The following is a 22,288-nucleotide window of genomic DNA, read 5'->3' on the forward strand; positions in this document are numbered from 1 at the left end:
AAAGGATCACTTGTGATGCTGAAATCAAATCCCAGGATCAAAGGGTAATCAAAAGTCACCAAACGGGCTGCCAGAAGAGTAAAAAATGTAGATATTGGGTGCACAAATACTACATAGGGTTACCTTAAATCCCTGCAAGAGCCCCGCCACAATCACAAATCGGCCCTCTGGGTACAATCTGTGCATGTTAAAACGAGGTATTTTTCTTTATCAATATGGCTATTCCCCTCTGCCTTCCATTGTACGCCGCGTAGTAAAGGTCACCCACCCAATCCCTTTTTAAGACGCTCAGATTTCTCTAGGTGAGTTTCCTGCAACAGGGCTATATCAACACGTTGCCTTTTGAGCATTTGTAGGATCTTAGTGCGTTTTATTGGTGAGTGGATACCATCCACATTCAGAGAAAACTTTATGATCAGCCAGTAATTGCAAGCCTGATGACAAAAGTGATGATAGCCAACCACCAACATCAGCACGGGAAGCCTCCCAGCCAAGCCCCCTAAGCTGCTAAACAACCAACAGTGGAAGGCTGGACAACAGGCAACCCCCTAAAACAAATACTTCCCAGGTAGACATTTGAAACATTCCCAGTAAGAACAAGAATGCTATAATCTAGTCCTTCCCCCTCCCCCCCCCCCCAGAGCATAGTTGCTATGTCCACCCACACAACCAAGATAAACTCCAAAAAAGAACATGCAACACTCATACAACTGCACAACAAGCATTCCCCTATCTTCTCACCACTAACCCCTTTTGATCCCACTTCCCAAAGAGGAGTCTTAGGAGGAAGCTCAACTTTACAGCACAGCAGCGTAGAGAGAAGAAAAGCAAAAAAAAAAAAAAAAAAAAAAAAAGAGGGGGAAGGGGGAGAGCCCCCGTTCAATCAGCAGTTGAAAATTAGAAACGCCTTTCGAGAGGCCGCACAGAACATAATATGCGTAGTAGTTCTGGGGTTCACGAGGTCCGTGAACACTCTAGGCGCTTTGAGAGGAAAAAAAAAAGGCATTGTGATTCAAGGATCCTTCTGTAGACTCCAAAATAAGGTAACTAATGTTCCATAGTCAGAATCATGACAATGAGTTTGTAAAGGTACTCAGGGCTAGATGCACTAAACCTTAACAACCCTCTAACAACCCTTTAACGAAGGAAATTCCTAACCGTTGCATGCATTAAAGGCCTTTTTCCCAGGAAGCAAGCAGCTAACGAAAACGGAATGCAAAGAAGAAACTACCATTGAAATGTGGACAATTCGGAATGCACTAACCATACCGACGATTGCAACGAATCATTTACCGTCAGAAGTTTTACGTGCGCTCAGACCTCTCGTTAAGGCCTGAGCTATCTCCCCGCTGCTCCCTGCACCATAAAAATCCAAGCCAGCATGTTTAAAAAGAAAAGTGAGATACAAACACGTGGCTCTCCGCTTTCCCCTGCATCATTACAAAACAAAACATACTGCTTCTCCCTGCAGCTTTGAAAATTAACACTCTCTATCCCCTGAAGCCAATTTTCCCAGTACTGTAAACAAGCTGCAAAGAGGTCTTTTGTTACAAAAGGGGATTTACGAGGGTCGTTCTTTTTAGAGTTATCTTCAACTGCATTCTTCTGCTAGATCAGACAGCTAAAAGGCTTGCAGGTCGGGATCCCCCCCTCACACGCCCCAGTCTGATGTAAGCAACCTACGTAGGTTTAATACGTTTGTGGCAGCTCTGCACATGCTTAAGGAGCAAATTAATGATGGGGATAATGAACGCTTGATACATTGTACTTTTCAATACCACACCGAACATTTGAGCTGTTTTTTTTGTGCATTCTTCATTGTTTCAAATTCGTTAAGCACTTTTACGATTTAGATTTTTTAACATTTGGTTGATGCATCTAGCCCTCAGATCCTTAGGGTCAGTGAAATAAAGTTTTATCATCATGAAGAATTCGCACCTTTGCTGAATAGAGTAGGGCAAAACGCACTCCTTTTTCAAAAAGGTGTTTGCTGTGCTGACTCATTTGTTTCCTTTGGATGGAGACTTGCACAAGTAGTCTTGAAACAAAATCTTATGACCATTAAACTCCACTGAGCGCTGTCCTCGAAACGCTTGAAGCACCTTCTCTTTGTCAGCATAGTTGAGAATTCAAGCCAAAACAGGTTGTGGGCGCCGCTCCCCCTCATGCAACAAACCAACCCTGTGAACTCTCTCAACACACAATGCTCTACCTGTAAGCTGGACCTTAAGCTGATCGGGTATCCAACGCTCCACAAAATTCCAAAGTTCTTTATCCTTTATGGATTCAGGTAAGCCAATTATCCTTAAGTTGTTACATCTACTTCTATTTTCTTGGTCATCTACTTGTCGGGCTAAATTCTTGCACTGCGACTCCAGCACCGCGATTCCTCGTGGCTGTAGCTTCCGCCTGGTCTTGGCGTGAAATGTGGTCTTCAGCTTGCTAGAGCCGAGCTCCTTGTCTCTCCAAAGAGTCCTTTATGGAGTCCATTGAGGACTAAGTTTTGATAACCTGTCGTCGAGAACAGACGTGATTTGCTGTGTGATCTCCTTGATTACCTCTACCGACAAGGTTGTCTGTGAAGGGCCTACTTGTGTCACCGCCATCTAGTAGGTTGTATTCTGTGCGCGGTGCTTCATAGTCCACGGAGTCCTCGTAGGCATAACCCTTCAAGCGAACGCCTCCGAACACTGCAACTGTCCTAAAAAGTGCCCTCTGATTTTCAGTAAGCTAACAAGCCAGAAAAGAAACCTGCTCTGGGAGGTTTAAGCAGATTAAAATCAAGGATTTACGAGCGTCAGGAGCGGAGCAAGATAATAGGGCATCTGCTCAGCAGCAAGGCGTCGACCCCCCATCGAGTTGGACCACTCAACAAAAACAGGTCACTAAAGCATTAAAATTAACAAAAGAATCCGACTCATCAAGGTGCAGATTTAAATCCCCCAATACAATTAATCTAGTAAACAGGCAGAATGCATATGAAATTACATCTAATAAAGCAGTCTTGACCCAGGATTCTGGTTAACGATAAAGCAAAGATTTACCTGTAGCAGGTATTCTCAGAGGACAGCAGGCTTCTTATTCTCACAAGTGGGTAGACGCCATCATGCGTCGCCCGGCGAGCCAGGATGGCATCTACCCACTTGTAAGTAAAAGCAAGCCTGCTTGTCCTCTGAAAAGTAACAATCCCACTGAGCATAAGCTTCCAGAGAGTCATTGCAAAATTTACAGAATTCTAATTCAGTTGAGATTTCAGAGTTAACCAATAAAACATTTTTTTTAAAAACTGGTAAATCAAGGCAAGCTACTGCCCCCCTCTCTTTTTTTCCCCTACCACGGAGAATGAAAAAAATTTATAACTGGCAGGACATAGATGTGTTATCAAGGGACTATGTAATTCAGAAATCTAAATAAATAATAATGTATTTCCTAATCCTTGGTGGACTAGTGGTACATATGTGTCCCCCACCTCGAACTTAATAGTAGTAGCCAGTCCCTTCTACTCACAGCTCAACAACAAAATAACTCCATAATGTAACCCCTCCCCCTCCATGCCAGAAATTCATATGATGGCACCTAATTTGCTCCTGTTTTGATGGTGCAGATTTCCAAAGTAGTGCCTCCATAAGTTCTACTGGCAATGCAACACTAGGGTAACAGTGATGGGTAATTGCACCCTGTTCTTATTGCCTTGAGAGAATGCAGGGCCTGTGGTTTTTAGTTCTGAGGCCAGGGTGCAGGCTTCAGGAACTTAGTATTCTAAATTTGATCCCCAGGTAGGGGGTGAGAAGATGCTTTTGTGTTGGGGGAGGGTTGAATATAACAGCAGCAACACTATTTGCTTCACTGGCCACTTCTTTCACTTGATGGGGGATGGGAGGAGGAAGTTAATCTGCTGTACTACAAGTCCTCCAGTGGGTAGGAATTGTAAGCAGAGGGTTGTTTTTTTTTTTTTTTTTTTTTGGGGGGGGGGGTGGGGAGGGGGTTCTTTTTCCACAATCCTTGCATATTTACCTTTCAGACTTCAATGTGTGTTATAGCGAATGCTACATACCTGTAGAAGGTATTCTCCGAGGACAGCAGGCTGATTGTTCTCACTGATGGGTGACGTCCACGGCAGCCCCTCCAATCGGAACACTTTCTAGCAAAGTCCTTTGCTAGTCCTCGCGCGCCGATGCGCATGCGCGGCTGTCTTCCTGCCCGAACCGGCTCGTGCTGGCCAGTCTCATATGTAGCAAGACAAAGAGAAGGGAAGACAACTCCAAAAGGGGAGGCGGGCGGGTTTGTGAGAACAATCAGCCTGCTGTCCTCGGAGAATACCTTCTACAGGTATGTAGCATTCGCTTTCTCTGAGGACAAGCAGGCTGCTTGTTCTCACTGATGGGGTATCCCTAGCCCCCAGGCTCACTCAAAACAACCACCATGGTCAATTGGGCCTCGCAACGGCGAGGACATAACTGAGATTGACCTAAAAAATTTACCAACTAACAGAGTGCAGCCTGGAACAGAACAAACATGGGCCTAGGGGGGTGGAGTTGGATTCTAAACCCCGAACAGATTCTGAAGCACTGACTGCCCGAACCGACTGTTGCGTCGGGTATCCTGCTGCAGGCAGTAATGAGATGTGAATGGGTGGACAGATGACCACGTCGCAGCTTTGCAAATCTCTTCAATAGAGGCTGACTTCAAGTGGGCTACCGACGCTGCCATGGCTCTAACATTATGAGCCGTGACATGACCCTCAAGAGCCAGCCCAGCCTGGGCGTAAGTGAAGGAAATGCAATCTGCTAGCCAATTGGATATGGTGCGTTTTCCCACAGCCACTCCCCTCCTGTTGGGATCAAAAGAAACAAACAATTGGGCGGACTGTCTGTTGGGCTGTGTCCGCTCCAGATAGAAGGCCAATGCTCTCTTGCAGTCCAACGTGTGCAGCTGACGTTCAGCAGGGCAGGAATGAGGACGGGGAAAGAATGTTGGCAAGACAATTGACTGGTTCAGATGGAACTCAGACATAACCTTTGGCAAGAACTTAGGGTGAGTGCGGAGGACTACTCTGTTATGATGAAATTTGGTGTAAGGGGCCTGGGCTACCAGGGCCTGAAGCTCACTGACTCTACGAGCTGAAGTAACTGCCACCAAGAAAATGACCTTCCAGGTCAAGTACTTCAGATGGCAGGAATTCAGTGGCTCAAAAGGAGGTTTCATCAGCTGGGTGAGAACGACATTGAGATCCCATGACACTGTAGGAGGCTTGACAGGGGGCTTTGACAAAAGCAAACCTCTCATGAAGCGAACAACTAAAGGCTGTCCTGAGATCGGCTTACCTTCCACACGGTAATGGTATGCACTGATTGCACTAAGGTGAACCCTTACAGAGTTGGTCTTGAGACCAGACTCAGACAAGTGCAGAAGGTATTCAAGCAGGGTCTGTGAAGGACAAGAGCGAGGATCTAGGGCCTTGCTGTCACACCAGACGGCAAACCTCCTCCACAGAAAGAAGTAACTCCTCTTAGTGGAATCTTTCCTGGAAGCAAGCAAGATGCGGGAGACACCCTCTGACAGACCCAAAGAGGCAAAGTCTACGCTCTCAACATCCAGGCCGTGAGAGCCAGGGACCGGAGATTGGGATGCAGAAGCGCCCCTTCATCCTGTGTGATGAGGGTCGGAAAACACTCCAATCTCCACGGTTCTTCGGAGGACAACTCCAGAAGAAGAGGGAACCAGATCTGACGCGGCCAAAAAGGAGCAATCAGAATCATGGTGCCTCGGTCTTGCTTGAGTTTCAACAAAGTCTTCCCCACCAGAGGTATGGGAGGATAAGCATACAGCAGACCCTCCCCCCAGTCCAGGAGGAAGGCATCCGATGCCAGTCTGCCGTGGGCCTGAAGCCTGGAACAGAACTGAGGGACTTTGTGGTTGGCTCGAGATGCGAAGAGATCTACCAAGGGGGTGCCCCACACCTGGAAGATCTGTCGCACTTCACGGGAATTGAGCGACCACTCGTGAGGTTGCATAATCCTGCTCAACCTGTCGGCCAGACTGTTGTTTACGCCTGCCAGATATGTGGCTTGGAGCACCATGCCGTGACGGCGAGCCCAGAGCCACATGCTGACGGCTTCCTGACACAGGGGGCGAGATCCGGTGCCCCCCTGCTTGTTGACGTAATACATGGCAACCTGGTTGTCTGTCTGAATTTGGATAATTTGATGGGACAGCCAATCTCTGAAAGCCTTCAGAGCATTCCAGATCGCTCGTAACTCCAGAAGATTGATCTGCAGATCGCGTTCCTGGAGGGACCAGCTTCCTTGGGTGTGAAGCCCATCGACATGAGCTCCCCACCCCAGGAGAGACGCATCCGTGGTCAGCACTTTTTGTGGCTGAGGAATTTGGAAAGGACGTCCCAGAGTCAAATTGGACCAAATCGTCCACCAATACAGGGATTTGAGAAAACTCGTGGACAGGTGGATCACGTCTTCTAGATCCCCAGCAGCCTGAAACCACTGGGAAGCTAGGGTCCATTGAGCAGATCTCATGTGAAGGCGGGCCATGGGAGTCACATGAACTGTGGAGGCCATGTGGCCCAGCAATCTCAACATCTGCCGAGCTGTGATCTGCTGGGACGCTCGCACCCGCGAGACGAGGGACAACAGGTTGTTGGCTCTCGTCTCTGGGAGATAGGCGCGAGCCGTCCGAGAATCCAGCAGAGCTCCTATGAATTCGAGTTTCTGCACTGGGAGAAGATGGGACTTTGGATAATTTATCACAAACCCCAGTAGCTCCAGGAGGCGAATAGTCATCTGCATGGACTGCAGGGCTCCTGCCTCGGATGTGTTCTTCACCAGGCAATCGTCGAGATATGGGAACACGTGTACCCCCAGCCTGCGAAGTGCCGCTGCTACTACAGCCAAGCACTTCGTGAACACTCTGGGCGCAGAGGCGAGCCCAAAGGGTAGCACACAGTACTGGAAGTGGCGTGTGCCCAGCTGAAATCGCAGATACTGTCTGTGAGCTGGCAGTATCGGGATGTGCGTGTAGGCGTCCTTCAAGTCCAGAGAGCATAGCCAATCGTTTTGCTGAATCATGGGGAGAAGGGTGCCCAGGGAAAGCATCCTGAACTTTTCTTTGACCAGATATTTGTTCAGGGCCCTTAGGTCTAGGATGGGACGCATCCCCCCTGTTTTCTTTTCCACAAGGAAGTACCTGGAATAGAATCCCAGCCCTTCTTGCCCGGATGGCACGGGCTCGACCGCATTGGCGCTGAGAAGGGCGGAGAGTTCCTCTGCAAGTACCTGCTTGTGCTGGAAGCTGTACGACTGAGCTCCCGGTGGACAATTTGGAGGTTTGGAGGCCAAATTGAGGGTGTATCCTTGCCGGACTATTTGAAGAACCCACTGATCGGAGGTTATGAGAGGCCACCTTAGGTGAAAAGCTTTCAACCTCCCTCCGACTGGCAGGTCGCCCGGCACTGACACTTGGATGTCGGCTATGCTCTGCTGGAGCCAGTCAAAAGCTCGTCCCTTGCTTTTGCTGGGGAGCCGAGGGGCCTTGCTGAGGCGCACGCTGCTGACGAGAGCGAGCGCGCTGGGGCTTAGCCTGGGCCACAGGCTGTCGAGAAGGAGGATTGTACCTACGCTTACCAGAAGAGTAGGGAACAGTCTTCCTTCCCCCAAAAAATCTTCTACCTGTAGAGGTAGAGGCTGAAGGCTGCCGGCGGGAGAACTTGTCGAATGCGGTGTCCCGCTGGTGGAGCTGCTCTACCACCTGCTCGACTTTCTCCAAAAATATTATCCGCACGGCAAGGCGAGTCCGCAATCCGCTGCTGGATTCTATTCTCCAGGTCGGAGGCACGCAGCCATGAGAGTCTGCGCATCACCACACCTTGAGCAGCGGCCTTGGACGCAACATCAAAGGTGTCATACACCCCTCTGGCCAGGAATTTTCTGCACGCCTTCAGCTGCCTGACCACCTCCTGAAATGGCTTGGCTTGCTCAGGGGGGAGCTTGTCCACCAAGCCCGCCAACTGCCGCACATTGTTCCGCATGTGAATGCTCGTGTAGAGCTGGTAGGACTGAATCTTGGCCACGAGCATAGAAAAACGGTAGGTCTTCCTCCCAAAGGAGTCCAAGGTTCTAGAGTCCTTGCCCGGGGGCGCCAAAGCATGCTCCCTAGAACTCTTGGCCTTCTTTAGGGCCAAATCCACAACTCCAGAGTCATGAGGCAACTGAGTGCGCATCAGCTCTGGGTCCCCATGGATCCGGTACTGGGACTCGATCTTCTTGGGAATGTGGGGATTACTTAGAGGCTTGGTCCAGTTCGCCACCAATGTCTTTTTGAGGACATGATGCATGGGTACTGTGGACGCTTCCTTAGGTGGAGAAGGATAGTCCAGGAGCTCAAACATTTCAGCCCTGGGCTCGTCCTCCACAACCACCGGGAAGGGGATGGCCGTAGACATCTCCCAGACAAAGGAAGCGAAAGACAGGCTCTCAGGAGGAGAAAGCTGCCTTTCAGGAGAGGGAGTGGGATCAGAAGGAAGACCCTCAGACTCCTCGTCAGAGAAATATCTGATGTCCTCCTCCTCTTCCCACGAGGCCTCACCATCGGTGTCAGACACAAGTTCACGGACCTGTGTCTGCAACCGTGCCCGGCTCGACTCCATGGAACCACGGCCACGGTGGGAGCGTCGAGAGGTAGACTCCCTCGCCCGCACCGGCGAAGCTCCCTCCGCCGACATAGTCGGGGAGCCTTCCTGGGAGGCTACCGCACTCGGTACCGCAAGCGGCACCGATGTCGGAGACCTCACCCCGGACAATGGGCCAGCCGGCGCCTCGCTCGACGGTACCGGAGGCGCAAGCACCCCCGGTACCGGAGGGGTAGGGCGCAACAGCTCTCCCAGAATCTCTGGGAGAATGGCCCGGAGGCTCTCGTGTAGAGCGGCTGTGGAAAAAGACATGGAAGCCGATGCAGGAGTCGATGTCAGAACCTGTTCCGGGCGTGGAGGCTGTTCCGGGCTGTCCAAAGGGGAGCGCATCGACACCTCTTGGAACAGAGGGCGAGCGGTCCTCTCGGTGCCGACTCCCTCGGCGACCCAGAGCTCTCGGTGCCGACACGGGAAGGGGACCCGTGACGATGCTTCTTCGATTTTTTGGAACGAAGCACGTCACCGGAGCTTCCCGGCACCGACGAGGAGGACGTAGAATCCAGCCGTCTCTTCCTCGGGCAGAGGCCGAAGAAGGTCGGTCTCGGGGGGGGGGGCTGTACCGCAGGAGCCCTCAGGGTAGGGGGAGACCCACCCGAAGGCTCACCGCCACCAGCAGGGGAATGGACAGCTCTCACCTGCACTCCAGACGAAGCACCACCGTCCGACGACATCAGACGAGGAGGTCTCGATACCACCGACGACGCCCTCCGATGTCGCCCCGATGCAGAGGGCCGATGCACTCGGGGGCGAGGATGAAGGTCCGGGCGCCGACAACGTCGAAGCAGTCGATACTCCCGGTGCCGATGCCGACGAAGAGCCCGAGAACAAAACGTTCCACTGGGCTAATCTCACTACCTGAGTCCGCTTTTGCAAAAGGGAACACAGACTACAGGCCTGAGGGCGGTGCCCAGCCCCCAGACACTGAAGACACGACACGTGCCTGTCAGTGAGCGAGATTACCCGGGCGCACTGGGTGCACTTCTTGAAGCCGCTGGAAGACTTCGATGTCATGGGCGGAAAAATCACGCCGGCGAGATCAAAACTCGAAATGGCGAAATTGGCACCGCAAAAATAGGGGGAAGAGAAACTTCGACCGAGGCCTAAATAGGGCCTACCCCGACGACGAAAGAAAACTTACCGGGGCAAAACTAGAAGTACGGGAAGGGAAAAAACTATAAAGGACTCCTTCCGACACCTTTTTTTTTTTTTTTTTTTTTTTAAGAACGAAGTCGATAAACGACACGCGAGGTCAACTTTGGGGCGCGAACGGCGAAACACATCCGTACCGAGCGCGGACAAAGAAGACTGGCCGGCACGAGCCGGTTCGGGCGAGAAGACGGCCGCGCATGCGCGGTGCGCGAGGACTAGCAAAGGACTTTGCTAGACAGTGTTCCGATTGGAGGGGCTGCCGTGGACGTCACCCATCAGTGAGAACAAGCAGCCTGCTTGTCCTCGGAGAAAAATGGTTACACTGTTAACAGTTTTACATACTAATGGGCTTGCCTATGCATGTGTTACAGCTTATTTTGCCACACATTGCACCTGATGTTTTATACATTAAAATATTTTTAAGGTAGATTAACATGCATTAATGGCAATTAACATGCCTCAATGCAGCCTAATAAACCCCTTAGAAGGAAGGGGTTTATTATTAGCATTGTGTTTACTTGTAAGCATGGTTTTTATTAAATGTTCTGCTCTTCTGACCTGGAAGACCTCCATGAATCCACAAATTATAGCTTTAGCTTAAAGCCTTATGTCTTTCAGTGTGATAGGCAAATCACATACAGGGCTGTGAATGTCTCTCTGTTTTTATGATATTTTTAACCAGTGGTCATTCAACTAAAATTTCTAATGGTAACTTGGGCTAGATATGGTCAATTTTAGAAAATTAACTACAGATCAGCTTAATTGTATTACATTCTACCAACAGAGCCTACTAGCTATTTCATGTGAAGTCACTAATTGTCATCTTTTAACAGTGATTCAGTCATTTTGATTGCAAATGGAATTCCCTCTCTATGGTTCAAACAACCATTTTCCTTACCCTGAATAGGTGATACATTCTGCTGTACTGGCTTTGCTCCAGTTTGACAATTGTACATAATCTTTTAGTTTTATTTTTTTGTTCTGGTGTGTATATAGGTACAAATATTTAAACTCTATAACTCTTTGGCAAGATTTTGAATGGCATGGATATTTAGAATTTAAAAACATCTTTTTGAATGCAGTGCAATCCACTTAAGTGCAAGGGTGTGGGACCAAAGAAATACATGCAGTTAACTGGAGCGTGCACTTAACCGTTGTGACACAAAGAAGCTTGACATCTGATAAACATATGTACAGTACTGTTTATTATACGTACAGTATACAGTCTCCATTAACTGACATTAGACTTACTTGAAGTAATCAGTCATAGTCCTCTGTACACTCTTGTGTCTGAGTTCCATAGACTAAGTTTGCCAGACGGTAAAAACTCATAGCACTGACATCCAGTGGCCTCCAGATAGGCCCGCATGGTGTTGAGACTCTCCTATGCTCTTGCAAAAGTGACAGGAGGTTGTTGAATTTCGTCAGCATGTGCCTCGCTGCTCATTTCATCAACAAAACCAGTGCTGTGAGTACTTCTACAGTCTTTGCCCTGATTGTGGCTGAATAGATATGGATGGGCTTGAGTGTAAATTTTAAGGGGCTTTGACATTTGCTTCAGAACTTTTAATACAGGAACAGTGCTGGGCAGACTGGATGGACCATTTGGGTCTTTATCTGCCGTCATTTACTATGTTACGAATAGAAAACCCAAGTCAAAATAAATAAAAGATCATTTAACAAAAGAACCTTGTTAACTGATCTAGTATGGACAGAATGCAGAACTGTTGTATAATTGTATCTGGGCAATACAGAAATCTTTCCAAACCAGCTCTGAAAGAAAACATTTCTCAGGCTGTTTACATTGCTTAATCTACTACAGTATTTGAAAACAAAATTCCTTGAATATAAGTACATTGGTCTTGCCATACTGGGAAAGACCAAAGGTCCATCAAGCCCAGCACCCTGTTTCCAACAGAGGCCAATCCAGGTCACAAATACCTGCCAAGATCCCAAAGTACAAAACATTTTACACTGCTTATCCCAGGAATAGTGGATTTTCCCCAAGTCCATTTAATAATGGTCTATGGACTTTGCCTTTAGGAAGACGTCCAAACCTTTTTTTAAACTCCGCTAAGCTAACTACCTTTATCACATTCTCTGGCAACGAATTTCAGAGTTTAATTACACATTGAGTGAAAAAAGATTTTCTCCCATTAGTTTTAAATTTACTACATTATAGCTTTATCACATGCCCCTTACTACATTGTAGCTTTATCGCATGCCCCCTAGTCCTACTTTCCCTTTCCAGTAATCACTTCAATACTCTGAAAGGATACAGACTTGCAATCCAGCAAATTTTGATAACAGTTCTATATTTAGTTTTTTTGGTATTGGTAATTTGAACTTCTATAAACCCATGTTCAGTCACATCAGTTTAACTGACCATTAAAAATACCCAAGAAGGTCAGTCATACAAATAAAATCCATCTCATGTTTAAAATAACCTAGAAAATTCTAACTTAATAGAAGTATGGCCTCAGTAACTGCCAAAGCAGCATAAGAAGGGGTGCACAAAGGGGTGGGGTGTGTCCCTTCGGCACGACGCCTCAGAACTGGTGTTTACTATATCAGGTGCCAATGATGTCATCCAGTTGTGCCTAATGGGTTTCTCTCACCCACTGTCTTGCAATTGCTTTGCGTTGTTCAAAGTACTAAGCAATTTTTTTCGCTCATAACTTAGATCTGAAACACTAAACCATGTGAGTGAAATCCAATGCCCAGTGCAGCAGCTTTCAATTCCATCTCATAAACATAAGTCACCCAAGCCCATAAATTTTCCACACCTTCCCTTTACTCACTAGTAAGTGTTACATGATAGAGAGACCATAACCTATATCATATGCCTATGTAGAAGTCAGCATAGTGTTCAGAAAAATTCTCCCAACCGTGTCAATATCCAGGTCTGAAGTTCTTCGCTCTAGAGCAGATTTTATTGCCACAGAATGGTGAGGAAGCTCTGCTTCTCAAAATACAGCAGCCTTCTGAATATATACATGGCTAATTGATTGATATTTTTATGATTGTGATGCATTACAATGAAGCCCGGCAGTTTCCAAGGCTCTTTCATAGGCTGATGCTCAGAAAAATGCAGGCAAAAGAGGCAATTAGCACCAAACTAGCAGCTGAACTAGTGAGCGCAGAATGCTCAGAGGCTCTAGCGCAGGAGACGAGACCACTAGCATGCTATTTGCTCTAATCTTTAATGTAGTCAAACTACATTTCCTATTCCCTTCCCAATGCTCAGAACACACTGCACAAAACAAAGCCACCTTACAGCTGAAAAAATTAAGCCAGCTCAGAGCAGGAAATAGAATTTTTGAAGAGAGGATTTCTCATGATCCTTTCATTAGAAATCTGCCAATATGTAATCTGGAAGCAGAAGGAAGCCTGCGCAAGCCCCTAAGCGCTAGCAATGAGACCTGAATCTGTGCGAGTCAGAGCAAAACCAAAAGTGAAAGCACGCATTGGCGCTTGTTTCCTGCATTTAAATGTAAACGCTTCAAGTTTTAAAAAATTGAAATTTTTAAAAAGTGCAGAATACAGACACCAATGTGTGCTTCATTTTCGGGTTTGCCAGGTGCATACATTCAGGAGCTGAACTTACTGCAAAACTGTTGTGCGCATGCGTCAAGCACACCCCCCACCCCGCTTTTATAGTGCAAGTATAACTTAAATTTCATTCCTTTAAGCATTGGCACGCTAGGTTTCTGTGTTATTGGCTTACCACAGGAGTTCTGAGCATCAGTTTACAAGCGTGCAAGATGGCTTAGACGTGTCATATGCATCATTTCAATGTGATATCACTGGAACGTGAACAGTATAACAAGGCATTTGCCATTTCAGCATTTTAAACATTAGAAAATTATTTAAAAAATGATGCCAATTGAGCTCCCCTGAAGGTCCTCTTTCATTTGATATGCTTTTTATGCAGTTTGAGCGTTTCAAGCCTAGCACTACATTGTACAACTTTTGAGTGAATTCAATCAAAAGGTGCCCTTGGCCTGGATTGGCCGCTGTCGTGGACAGGATGCTGGGCTCGATGGACCCTTGGTCTTTTCCCAGTGTGGCATTACTTATGTACTTAAATCCTAATAGTAAAATTTGTGAGATATCAAAATTTCTTTTTATATTTTCCAATTTCACTTGTAGCAATCCTCCTAATTACACTTACAATTAGTTTTTTATTTTTTTTTTGGGCTAGTGGTTAACATGAACAGGGAAGGTCATATGACAGGCAGTGGTGATAAACATGGCAGCTTATGCTGTCTGGCTTCAACTGCAGCAAGACCTGGGTCTGTGAGGTAGAGAGTGTGGACACCGTAATTTTTAATGGAAAATTCATTCCTTGAGCTTGCTTTTTTTGTTTAATACTGGCTTGTAGCTCTCATTTTGGCATTTTTATGTTTGCTTTTAGATTTTAAGCCGAGTTTGCAGTTGTTTCACACTTGTTTGGGTATGTGAATCAGTTTCTTGGTGCCTCTATGTGTTTAACAATGTTCTTTCATGTCTTCTAAATGAAGCCCTTTAATGATATTCCTGAGGGTATTAGTCCTAGATGATCATTTTAATGTGTGTTATCTTTTTGATGTAAGTTTTACAGAATTATATTTGTTGATGTTTTAGTTAAACGATAGTTGCTAGTACCCTTATATGTGTTTAAGTTACTTTTAGCAGTATTTGTTTATGGAAGATGCGAGTGTTACACTTTTATTCAATTGCCTTTTATTTTGATTGTTTTTAACAGTGTTTATAGTCCCTGAGGCAGCCCAATAAGAGCAAAATGTGGCTGTAGGGTGATTTTACATCCCTCTTATGTTACTCTATCAAACTCATCTTAGATCATCTTAGTCTGCGCATTCTAAGTTTGCCCACAATCAGCTTTCTTACCGACAGAATGTATAGAGAAAGGTCTTCAATATTTTCATTTAAACATTGAAGATTCTGTGAACCAGCACTTCGAGAGGTTAAGGAATTAGAGGTTGTCCCACACTTTTGCACTGGGCTCCTCCTCCATCTCTAAAGCCATTTTCCTAATAAAAAAAAATATGGCTCTTAACAGCTCCACAGAAAAACAGAGACTGGGGGAGGTCCCATACAAAAGCAATGAGCAGGAAGTGATACACATGGAAGGTGAGGCTTCTCAGAAGCTTCCAGATAAGCTGGAGATGGTGAAGCTTGCTTTGCACCCGGCTCTGGCAAATATTTGAGGGCTTGCTATCATGCTGCTCCTGTAAGAGTACTAGATTCTACTGCTTAAAGAAATTCTGATCAGAGGTGGAGAAGCTTCTCTCTATACCACAGGTAGCGGTAAAAGGAGCCAAGGAGAACTATGATCTTTTACTATTTTATACTCTGCATCTTGACTGATTTAATTTGCTCTGACCACTAAAGATTTACAGTAAGTTTTATATGTTCATAACAAGCCCCTGGACCAGTTTGTGGAAGCAGAGAAAGAGTGAATGATGCTGGCGCCAACAGCCTCCAAGCTGTAGTTGGTCCCATACTACTACTAATCATTTCTATAACGCTACTAAACGTACGCAACGCTGTACACATTATATACAGGTACTTTCTCTTTCCCTAGAGGACACACAATGTAAGTTTTGTACCTGGGGCAATGGAGGATTAAGTGACCTGCCGAAAACAAGGAGCTGCAGTAGGAATTAAACCCAAGTGGCCAGGATCAAAGCCCTCTGCAATAACCATTAGACCACTCCATCCCAGAACCCTGTAATCCCCCCCCCCCCCCCCCCCCCCCAAGGTATATGCCCAATAAGGGAACAGCTACACAATAGATATACTTTAAAGATGAAACAAGATGAAATGGCATTTAAGGTACTGAGGATAGTAACCTGATTGCAATATAATCCCTATGAGTTCCTCGTGAGGACTCAAAGAACACTGTCATGTAACCCACTGACCAAATGAACCTTACCTAAAGAAAAAAAATCTAATATTCCCTGTGGCCATAAAAATCAAACACTTCTGGATCTCGAGAACCAAAATTTAGAACCCCTGGCTCTAGACGATTTCCCCTAGTGTCTTACCTCTGCGCAGTGTCTTAAGGAAAGCGTCAATCTGCTCCAGTCCAACTCCAAAGGCTCCCTTCTGTCCAAAAAGGAGATGGGAGAGGAGAAGGTGCAGGACCTCTATGGCGATATCTTGGAAGCCACCTTCCTGATTTCCACTGACGTCTGCGTCAATGTAAGAACGCAGTAAATCTGGAAGTTTCTGTTTTACAAACTGAGCAGCTTTAAAGGGAAAGGAAAACATGCATTAAGGAATCATTAAATCCACTGGTTTGCCTTACCTAACTTCAATGTTTAACCCATGTACAGCTTCTTATGTTCACTCCCATTTCACAGTCCCATTTTCAACTTACACTGTACCTTCACACTATTTACTACTGATATGGTACTTGGTCTTTCCCAGTTACTCAATCTGACTGGCCTTTATGATTAGTCTACTATAGATGCTAAATCTGATTCTGGAAAAGAATGGCATATTGGTATTAAGGAGTTTTACAGATGTTACAAACAATGAAGGTTCAATTAATATACTGGTTAAGTATATACATTAGATACACCAATTAACTTCAAGTTATTTTATTGCCTCTATAGCTTTTTTTTCTAGCTCTATCTTCATTTCTCACATTTGAAAAAAAAATTATGGCCATATTCTGTATCTCAAAAATATTTTATTATCTTTATACTACACTATATATTAGAGCAGTGGTTCTCAGTGTGTTGGGACACACTGGTGTCAAAAAATGTGGCATAGAAAGCAAACCTACGCTTTTCCTTAACCATGCAGGCCTGCAAGCTGGAGAGAGCAGAGATCAGGAGAGTCAGGTACCTGAAACCCCCGTAACTGATCTCATAACTACTTCCCCACTACTCTCAATAACTGCTGCCATCAGAACCAATTGGAAATGTTACAAAAGTCTTCTATTCATAGGTTCTATTTGCTATGTAGTTTCTGAAAAGCATATTTGAAGAATTTTGCGTTCCTTCATAGTACCTGGAAGTGGAGAGATTGTATTGCTGTGAGGTGACACCAGAATCTGAACACATATTTGCTAAAAACTTTATTCTGTATGACAACCTGTAAAGAAAAATATCCTAGCTCTATACTCTGTATAGACTAGAATGAGAATGTTTTTTGACAGCAAGTTTAATATTAATTCAACCTCAAACTATATGCAATACATTCCCAGATCTCACTGAAAGAAGATCAAAACAACTAAAAAAAAATCATTTCATAACAGTTTATTAAAATAAATTCTGTTTAAGAATATTCTATATTTCCCTTGCATCATATTAAAGAAATTTAGGATTTTTCTGTTCAGCTGTGAATGAATGTCCATCCACTGTCACATCTCATCACAACAACAGAAGAAAAATTGAGAACTACTGTTAATGGTGATAATGCATGTAAGAACAATCCATGATCACCCCTAATTTTATTTAACTGGAGAAAAACTAAAACAAACCATATATTTTAGAGTTTTCTTTTTAGGAAAATCAATCAGAAAATGCATACTAAAGTTCTTTGAAAATGATTCACACATCAGAAAACATTTTAACATGTAACATAGCCTGGGGCCACAAATGGCACAAGAGTAACACCTAGTGAGTCAAATTTGGTGTGTTATTTTTGTAAGAAGACTGCAGCTCCCCAACATTCCAATTGCAAAGCTAGATTGGGAAACAGAGTAAGAGGGCAATAAAAAACAAGAAAAGTAAAGGAAGACTACCACTAGAGGCAAAATGGAGCCAGAAGCTCGTGGAAAATAAACCTGTATAAACACAGCTAAACTGCTTTCTCAGAAATCAGAATCTATTATCAAATGTGATACCATTATTAAAATCAGATGCAAAGTAGAAGCAGTGGGCAATCTGACAACTAGTTTAGATTTGCTTTCTTGTTCAGAAGTCAGCATAATAAATGTCATGTTTCATTGTGAACCTATAGAAAAGTTACTCAAGTTTTTCAAAGATCAGCATGATATCTATCCATCCACACAAGTGAGACGTGTCAACGCCTGGGGAAATGCTACAGCTTTGGGCATATGTGGGTCATGCATTCCTCCCCACCCTCTATTAACTGCATTTCCATCAACTGTCAGTTCAATGTGGCTTACATTTTACAACAGTTAAACATTATCACTGTCATTAGAAGTCAAAGCATTGTGTTCTGTTCAGTTTCTATTGGACTCTAGTTTCATGGTATGTTTGGTGTTTAGTTTTGTTGTGTGGGATCAGAGTATAGATTTTCTGAAGTGGGCTTTCAGGTGCTTTCAGAAAGATAGGTAGTCATACATTTTAGGACTTTTGGGGCACCCTGTCAAAAGAAACCAGACAAAAAAGTTCCCAACAAAAGTCCCTGACAAAATGGACTCCTGACAAAAGGGCCTGATGAAATAGATTTACTGAGAAAGTCCACGGCTTGTCACTTGAAAGTCCTGGCACCTGCCTACGGCTTGACTTCACTATCCACACTTGGTATCTAGTGAGAATCATAAACCTGCTTGACAAGATAATCCAGCTTGATTAAGGTTTCCCTGCCCTGTTTTATGTAGAGTATTTTGTCTTGGGGTTTTTTTTTGTTTTTTGTTTTTGGGGGGGGGGGGGGGGTGGGGGGAGGGTTTGTCATGGTCTGTTTTGGTTTTAGTCTGTTTTGTTGGGGTTTTGTCGGGATTTTTTTTGTCAGGGTCTATTATGTCAGGGTGCCGACTTTTGATATTGTGTTCCATGTCTTAGGGCAGACGTACGGAAAGCTGGTTGAGTATGACGATATATATTTTAGGCCTTGACATCTTGGAAAGTGTAGGATAAGGTAGGTTCTTGTGCCTTTTATTGCGTTGCATATAGGTAGTTCAATTAAGTTACATGTATTCCGGTGCAAGGCTGAAAATTAATTTTATACTAAGGTGCATATTCTGAAAGATATGCGTGCTTTGATGGGTAGCCAATGTAGCTTTTGGAGCAGTGGTCTTGCACTTTTGAATCGATTTGTTCTGCACATTAGTCAGCTGTATTTTATGCTGTTTGCATTTTCTTTAGTAGTTGTTTGGCATAGGTTCCATTGCAGTAGTCTGCATAGGCAAGGACCATAGATTGGACTAATGTGCAGAATACGTGTCTCGGGAAATAATTTTTTGTGTGTTTCAATTTTCACATGTATGGAACATTTTGTTCATACTTAAGATTTATTTAATTGAAGGATAGATAGCAATCAATGGCAACTCCTAGGATTTTTATGTTGTCAGATATTGGGGAGGGTTGTGCAGATGGTGTTGATTTTTGAGAAGCGTTCGGTGTTGTATGATGTGAGTATTAGGCAATGTGTTTTTTTCCTTGTTCAGTTTAAGCTTGAACGATGATGCCCAGGATTCCATTATGTTTACACTGTCCATGATTCTGGTTGCAATTTCATGTGGATTCTTATTGAAGGGGATGTAAATTGACACATCAGCGTATATGAAGGGTTGAAGCCTTGATTGACTAGTGTTTGGGCAAGGGGAGCCATCATCAGGTTGAACACTGGTGAGAGCGGCAAGCTCTGGAGGACTCCACTTTTCACTTTCCATGGGGGGGGGGGGGGGGGGGGGGGGGGGAACAAAAGTTGTCTTCACTTGGTAGGATCTCCGAGTCTCTAAGTGGTTTTATATGAACTTGTATCCTGCTGTCCTTGCAATACATTATAAGTAAGCAGCTTTGCTTTCTCAGAGGACAAGCAGGCTATAAATTGTCCTCATTTATGAGAATCTCTACCTATAGGTTATACATGAAACATAACAGGAAAAATACTGCCAACATTTTTGTTGTTCGTATCCAAATTTTGGTTTTATAGGTTTTTTATTATTTGATTTTTTTTTTTAAAGGAAACCCAAATAAATATAGGCCCTGGAAGGATGAAGATCTGAGGAGTCTGACCAAACCTGACAGAGAATGTCCATAATATCATGGACGCCCAGGCCAAATATATTCCGTGTATTAAAAAAAGGAGGAAGGAAGACTAAACAGCCAGCATGGTTAAAAAGTGTGGTGAATGAAGCTATTAGAGCTAAAAGAAAATCCTTCAGAACAGGGAAGGATCTGACTGAAAATAATAGGAAACTACATAAAGGATGGCAAGTCAAATGAAAAGCGCTCATAAGGAAGGCAAAGAGAATTTGAAAAGAAGATTGGATTGGAGGCAAAAAAAGCATTAAAACATTTAGATATCTTAAAAGCAAGAAGCCGGCAAAAGAATCGGTTGGACTGTGAGATGACGGAGGGATAAAAGGGGCACTCAGGGAAGACAAGGCCATAGCAGAGAGATTAAATAAATTCTTTGCTTTGGTCTTCACCAAGGTATTCAATGGTATTCAATGCCGACGAGTCAGAGAAACAATCAAATCTCTGTAAACCTGGAAGATGTAATGGGGCAATTTGGCAAACTGAAGAGTAGCAAATTGACAAGACTGGATGGTATACATCCCGAGTATTGATATAATTGAAAAATGAACTTGCAATCTATGCATTTATCTTTAAAAGAAAGCATGGTAACAGAAGATTAGAGGGTGGTGTAATGCCGATTTTTAAAAAGTGTTCTGGAGGTGATGCAGGAAATTACAGACTGGTGTGACTGACAACAGTGCCAGGAAAAATGGTAGAGACTATTATAAAGAACAAAGTTAAAGAGCATATTCAAAAGCATGGATTAATGAGACAAAGTCAACATGGATTTAGTGAAGGGAAATCTTGCCTCACAAATCTACTACATTTCTTTGAAGGGGGTGAACATGTGGATAAAGGTGAGCCATCGATAATGTGTATCTGGAATTTCAAAAGGCATTTGACAAAGTACCTCATGAAATACTCCAGAGGAAATTGGAAAGTCATGTGGATTAAAAACTGATTAAAGGATAGAAAACACAATAGGGTTAAATGGTCAGTATTCTCAATGAAGAATGGTAGATAGTGAGGTTCCGCAGGGGTCTGTGATTGGACTGCTGCTTTTTAACATTTATAAATGATCTAGATATGGTAATAACTAGTGAGGTAACTAAGTTTGCAGACAACACAAAGTTATTCAAAGTTGTTAAATCGTAAGAGGATTGTGACAAATTGCAAGACGACCTTACAAGACTGGGAGACTGATAGACTGGGCATCCAAATGGCAGATGAAGTTTAATGTAAGCAAGTGCAAAGTAATGCATGTGGTTAAAGAGGAACCCAAATTAGCTACATAATGCAAGGTTCCACATTAGGAGTCACAGACTTGGAAAGGAATCTAAGTGTCATCGTTGATGAGGATATGTTGAAACCTTCTGCTCAGTGTGTAGTGGCGGCTAACAAAAGCAAACGAATATTAGGTATTAGGAAAGGAATGGAAAACAAAAATAAGGATGTTATAATGCCTTTGAATCACTCCATGATGTGAATGCAACCTCGAATAGTGTGTGCAATTCTGGTCACCGTATCTCCAAAAAAAAAAAAATAATAAAGATATAGTTGAACTAGGAAAGGTACACAGAAAGGCAACAAAAATGATAAAGGGGATGGGATGACTTCCCTATGAGGAAAGGCTAATGTGGCTAGGGCTCATCAGCTTGGAGAAAAGACGGCTGAGGGGAGATATGAGAGGTCTATAAAATGAGTGGAGTGGAACGGGTAGACATGAATCGCTTGTTTACTCTTTCCAAAAATAGAAGGACTAGGGGGCACGCAACGAAGCTACAAAGTAGTACATTTAAAATTTCAGTGAGAATATCCTGTTTCCTGATGGGTTCATCTTAACTGTTAAACCAATCTGCCTTGGGAATCCTGGTGTTATAAAGCCGATGGAATATATTGAAATTAAATGGAAGCCTAAACTTTCCTTTCATTGGGGCACATGGATCACATCATCTTGGGCACATGGATCACATCATCTGTTTTGTACAAGTACCTTTTACACACACAAATGGATTATTCTGTTTTGAACATGTTTCAGGGGCAGGCGGTGTACATTTGTCCTTTAGATTATAAGCTCTTTGAGCAGGGACTGTCCTTCTATGTTAAATTGTACAGTGCTGCGTAACCCTAGTAGCGCTTTAGAAATGTCAAATAGTAGTAGTAGTAGTAAGTCAAAATAAAATTATTTTTGCAAGTCTCTCTTGTTTAAACATAACTAAAACAGGGTACAAGTCCCTAATGCAGTCCATTGGTTTTCTTATATTTTGTTCTTGTGATGACTTATACCGTGCCAAAACTGAACACAATTCTCTATCTGGTCGATAATAAAAGGAGCTCATTATGAGCACTATCCACACTAAACGGTTATTTTCTAGCTGTACATGAGGAATTGTGATATTGAATAAATGTGTTTCTGTCCCTAGTCATGCACCCAAAGTCTATATAATCCTTTCAAGAAATCCAGTTAATCGTTTAACTTAGTGGAAGAAAC

General features: G+C 44.1%; 1 protein-coding gene across 1 annotated transcript in view; it reads right to left on the reverse strand.

The window, feature by feature from the left end:
* CNOT1 (CCR4-NOT transcription complex subunit 1) overlaps positions 1–22,288 on the reverse strand; it is a 1,017,784-nt gene that overhangs the window by 826,514 nt on the left and 168,982 nt on the right. Inside the window, 1 exon segment of the mRNA XM_030203593.1 lies at positions 15,901–16,104. Coding sequence (XP_030059453.1) covers positions 15,901–16,104 — 204 coding nt within the window.

The sequence above is a fragment of the Microcaecilia unicolor genome, chromosome 5 (genome assembly GCF_901765095.1).
Source record: "Microcaecilia unicolor chromosome 5, aMicUni1.1, whole genome shotgun sequence".
Taxonomy (NCBI): Eukaryota; Metazoa; Chordata; class Amphibia; order Gymnophiona; family Siphonopidae; genus Microcaecilia; species Microcaecilia unicolor.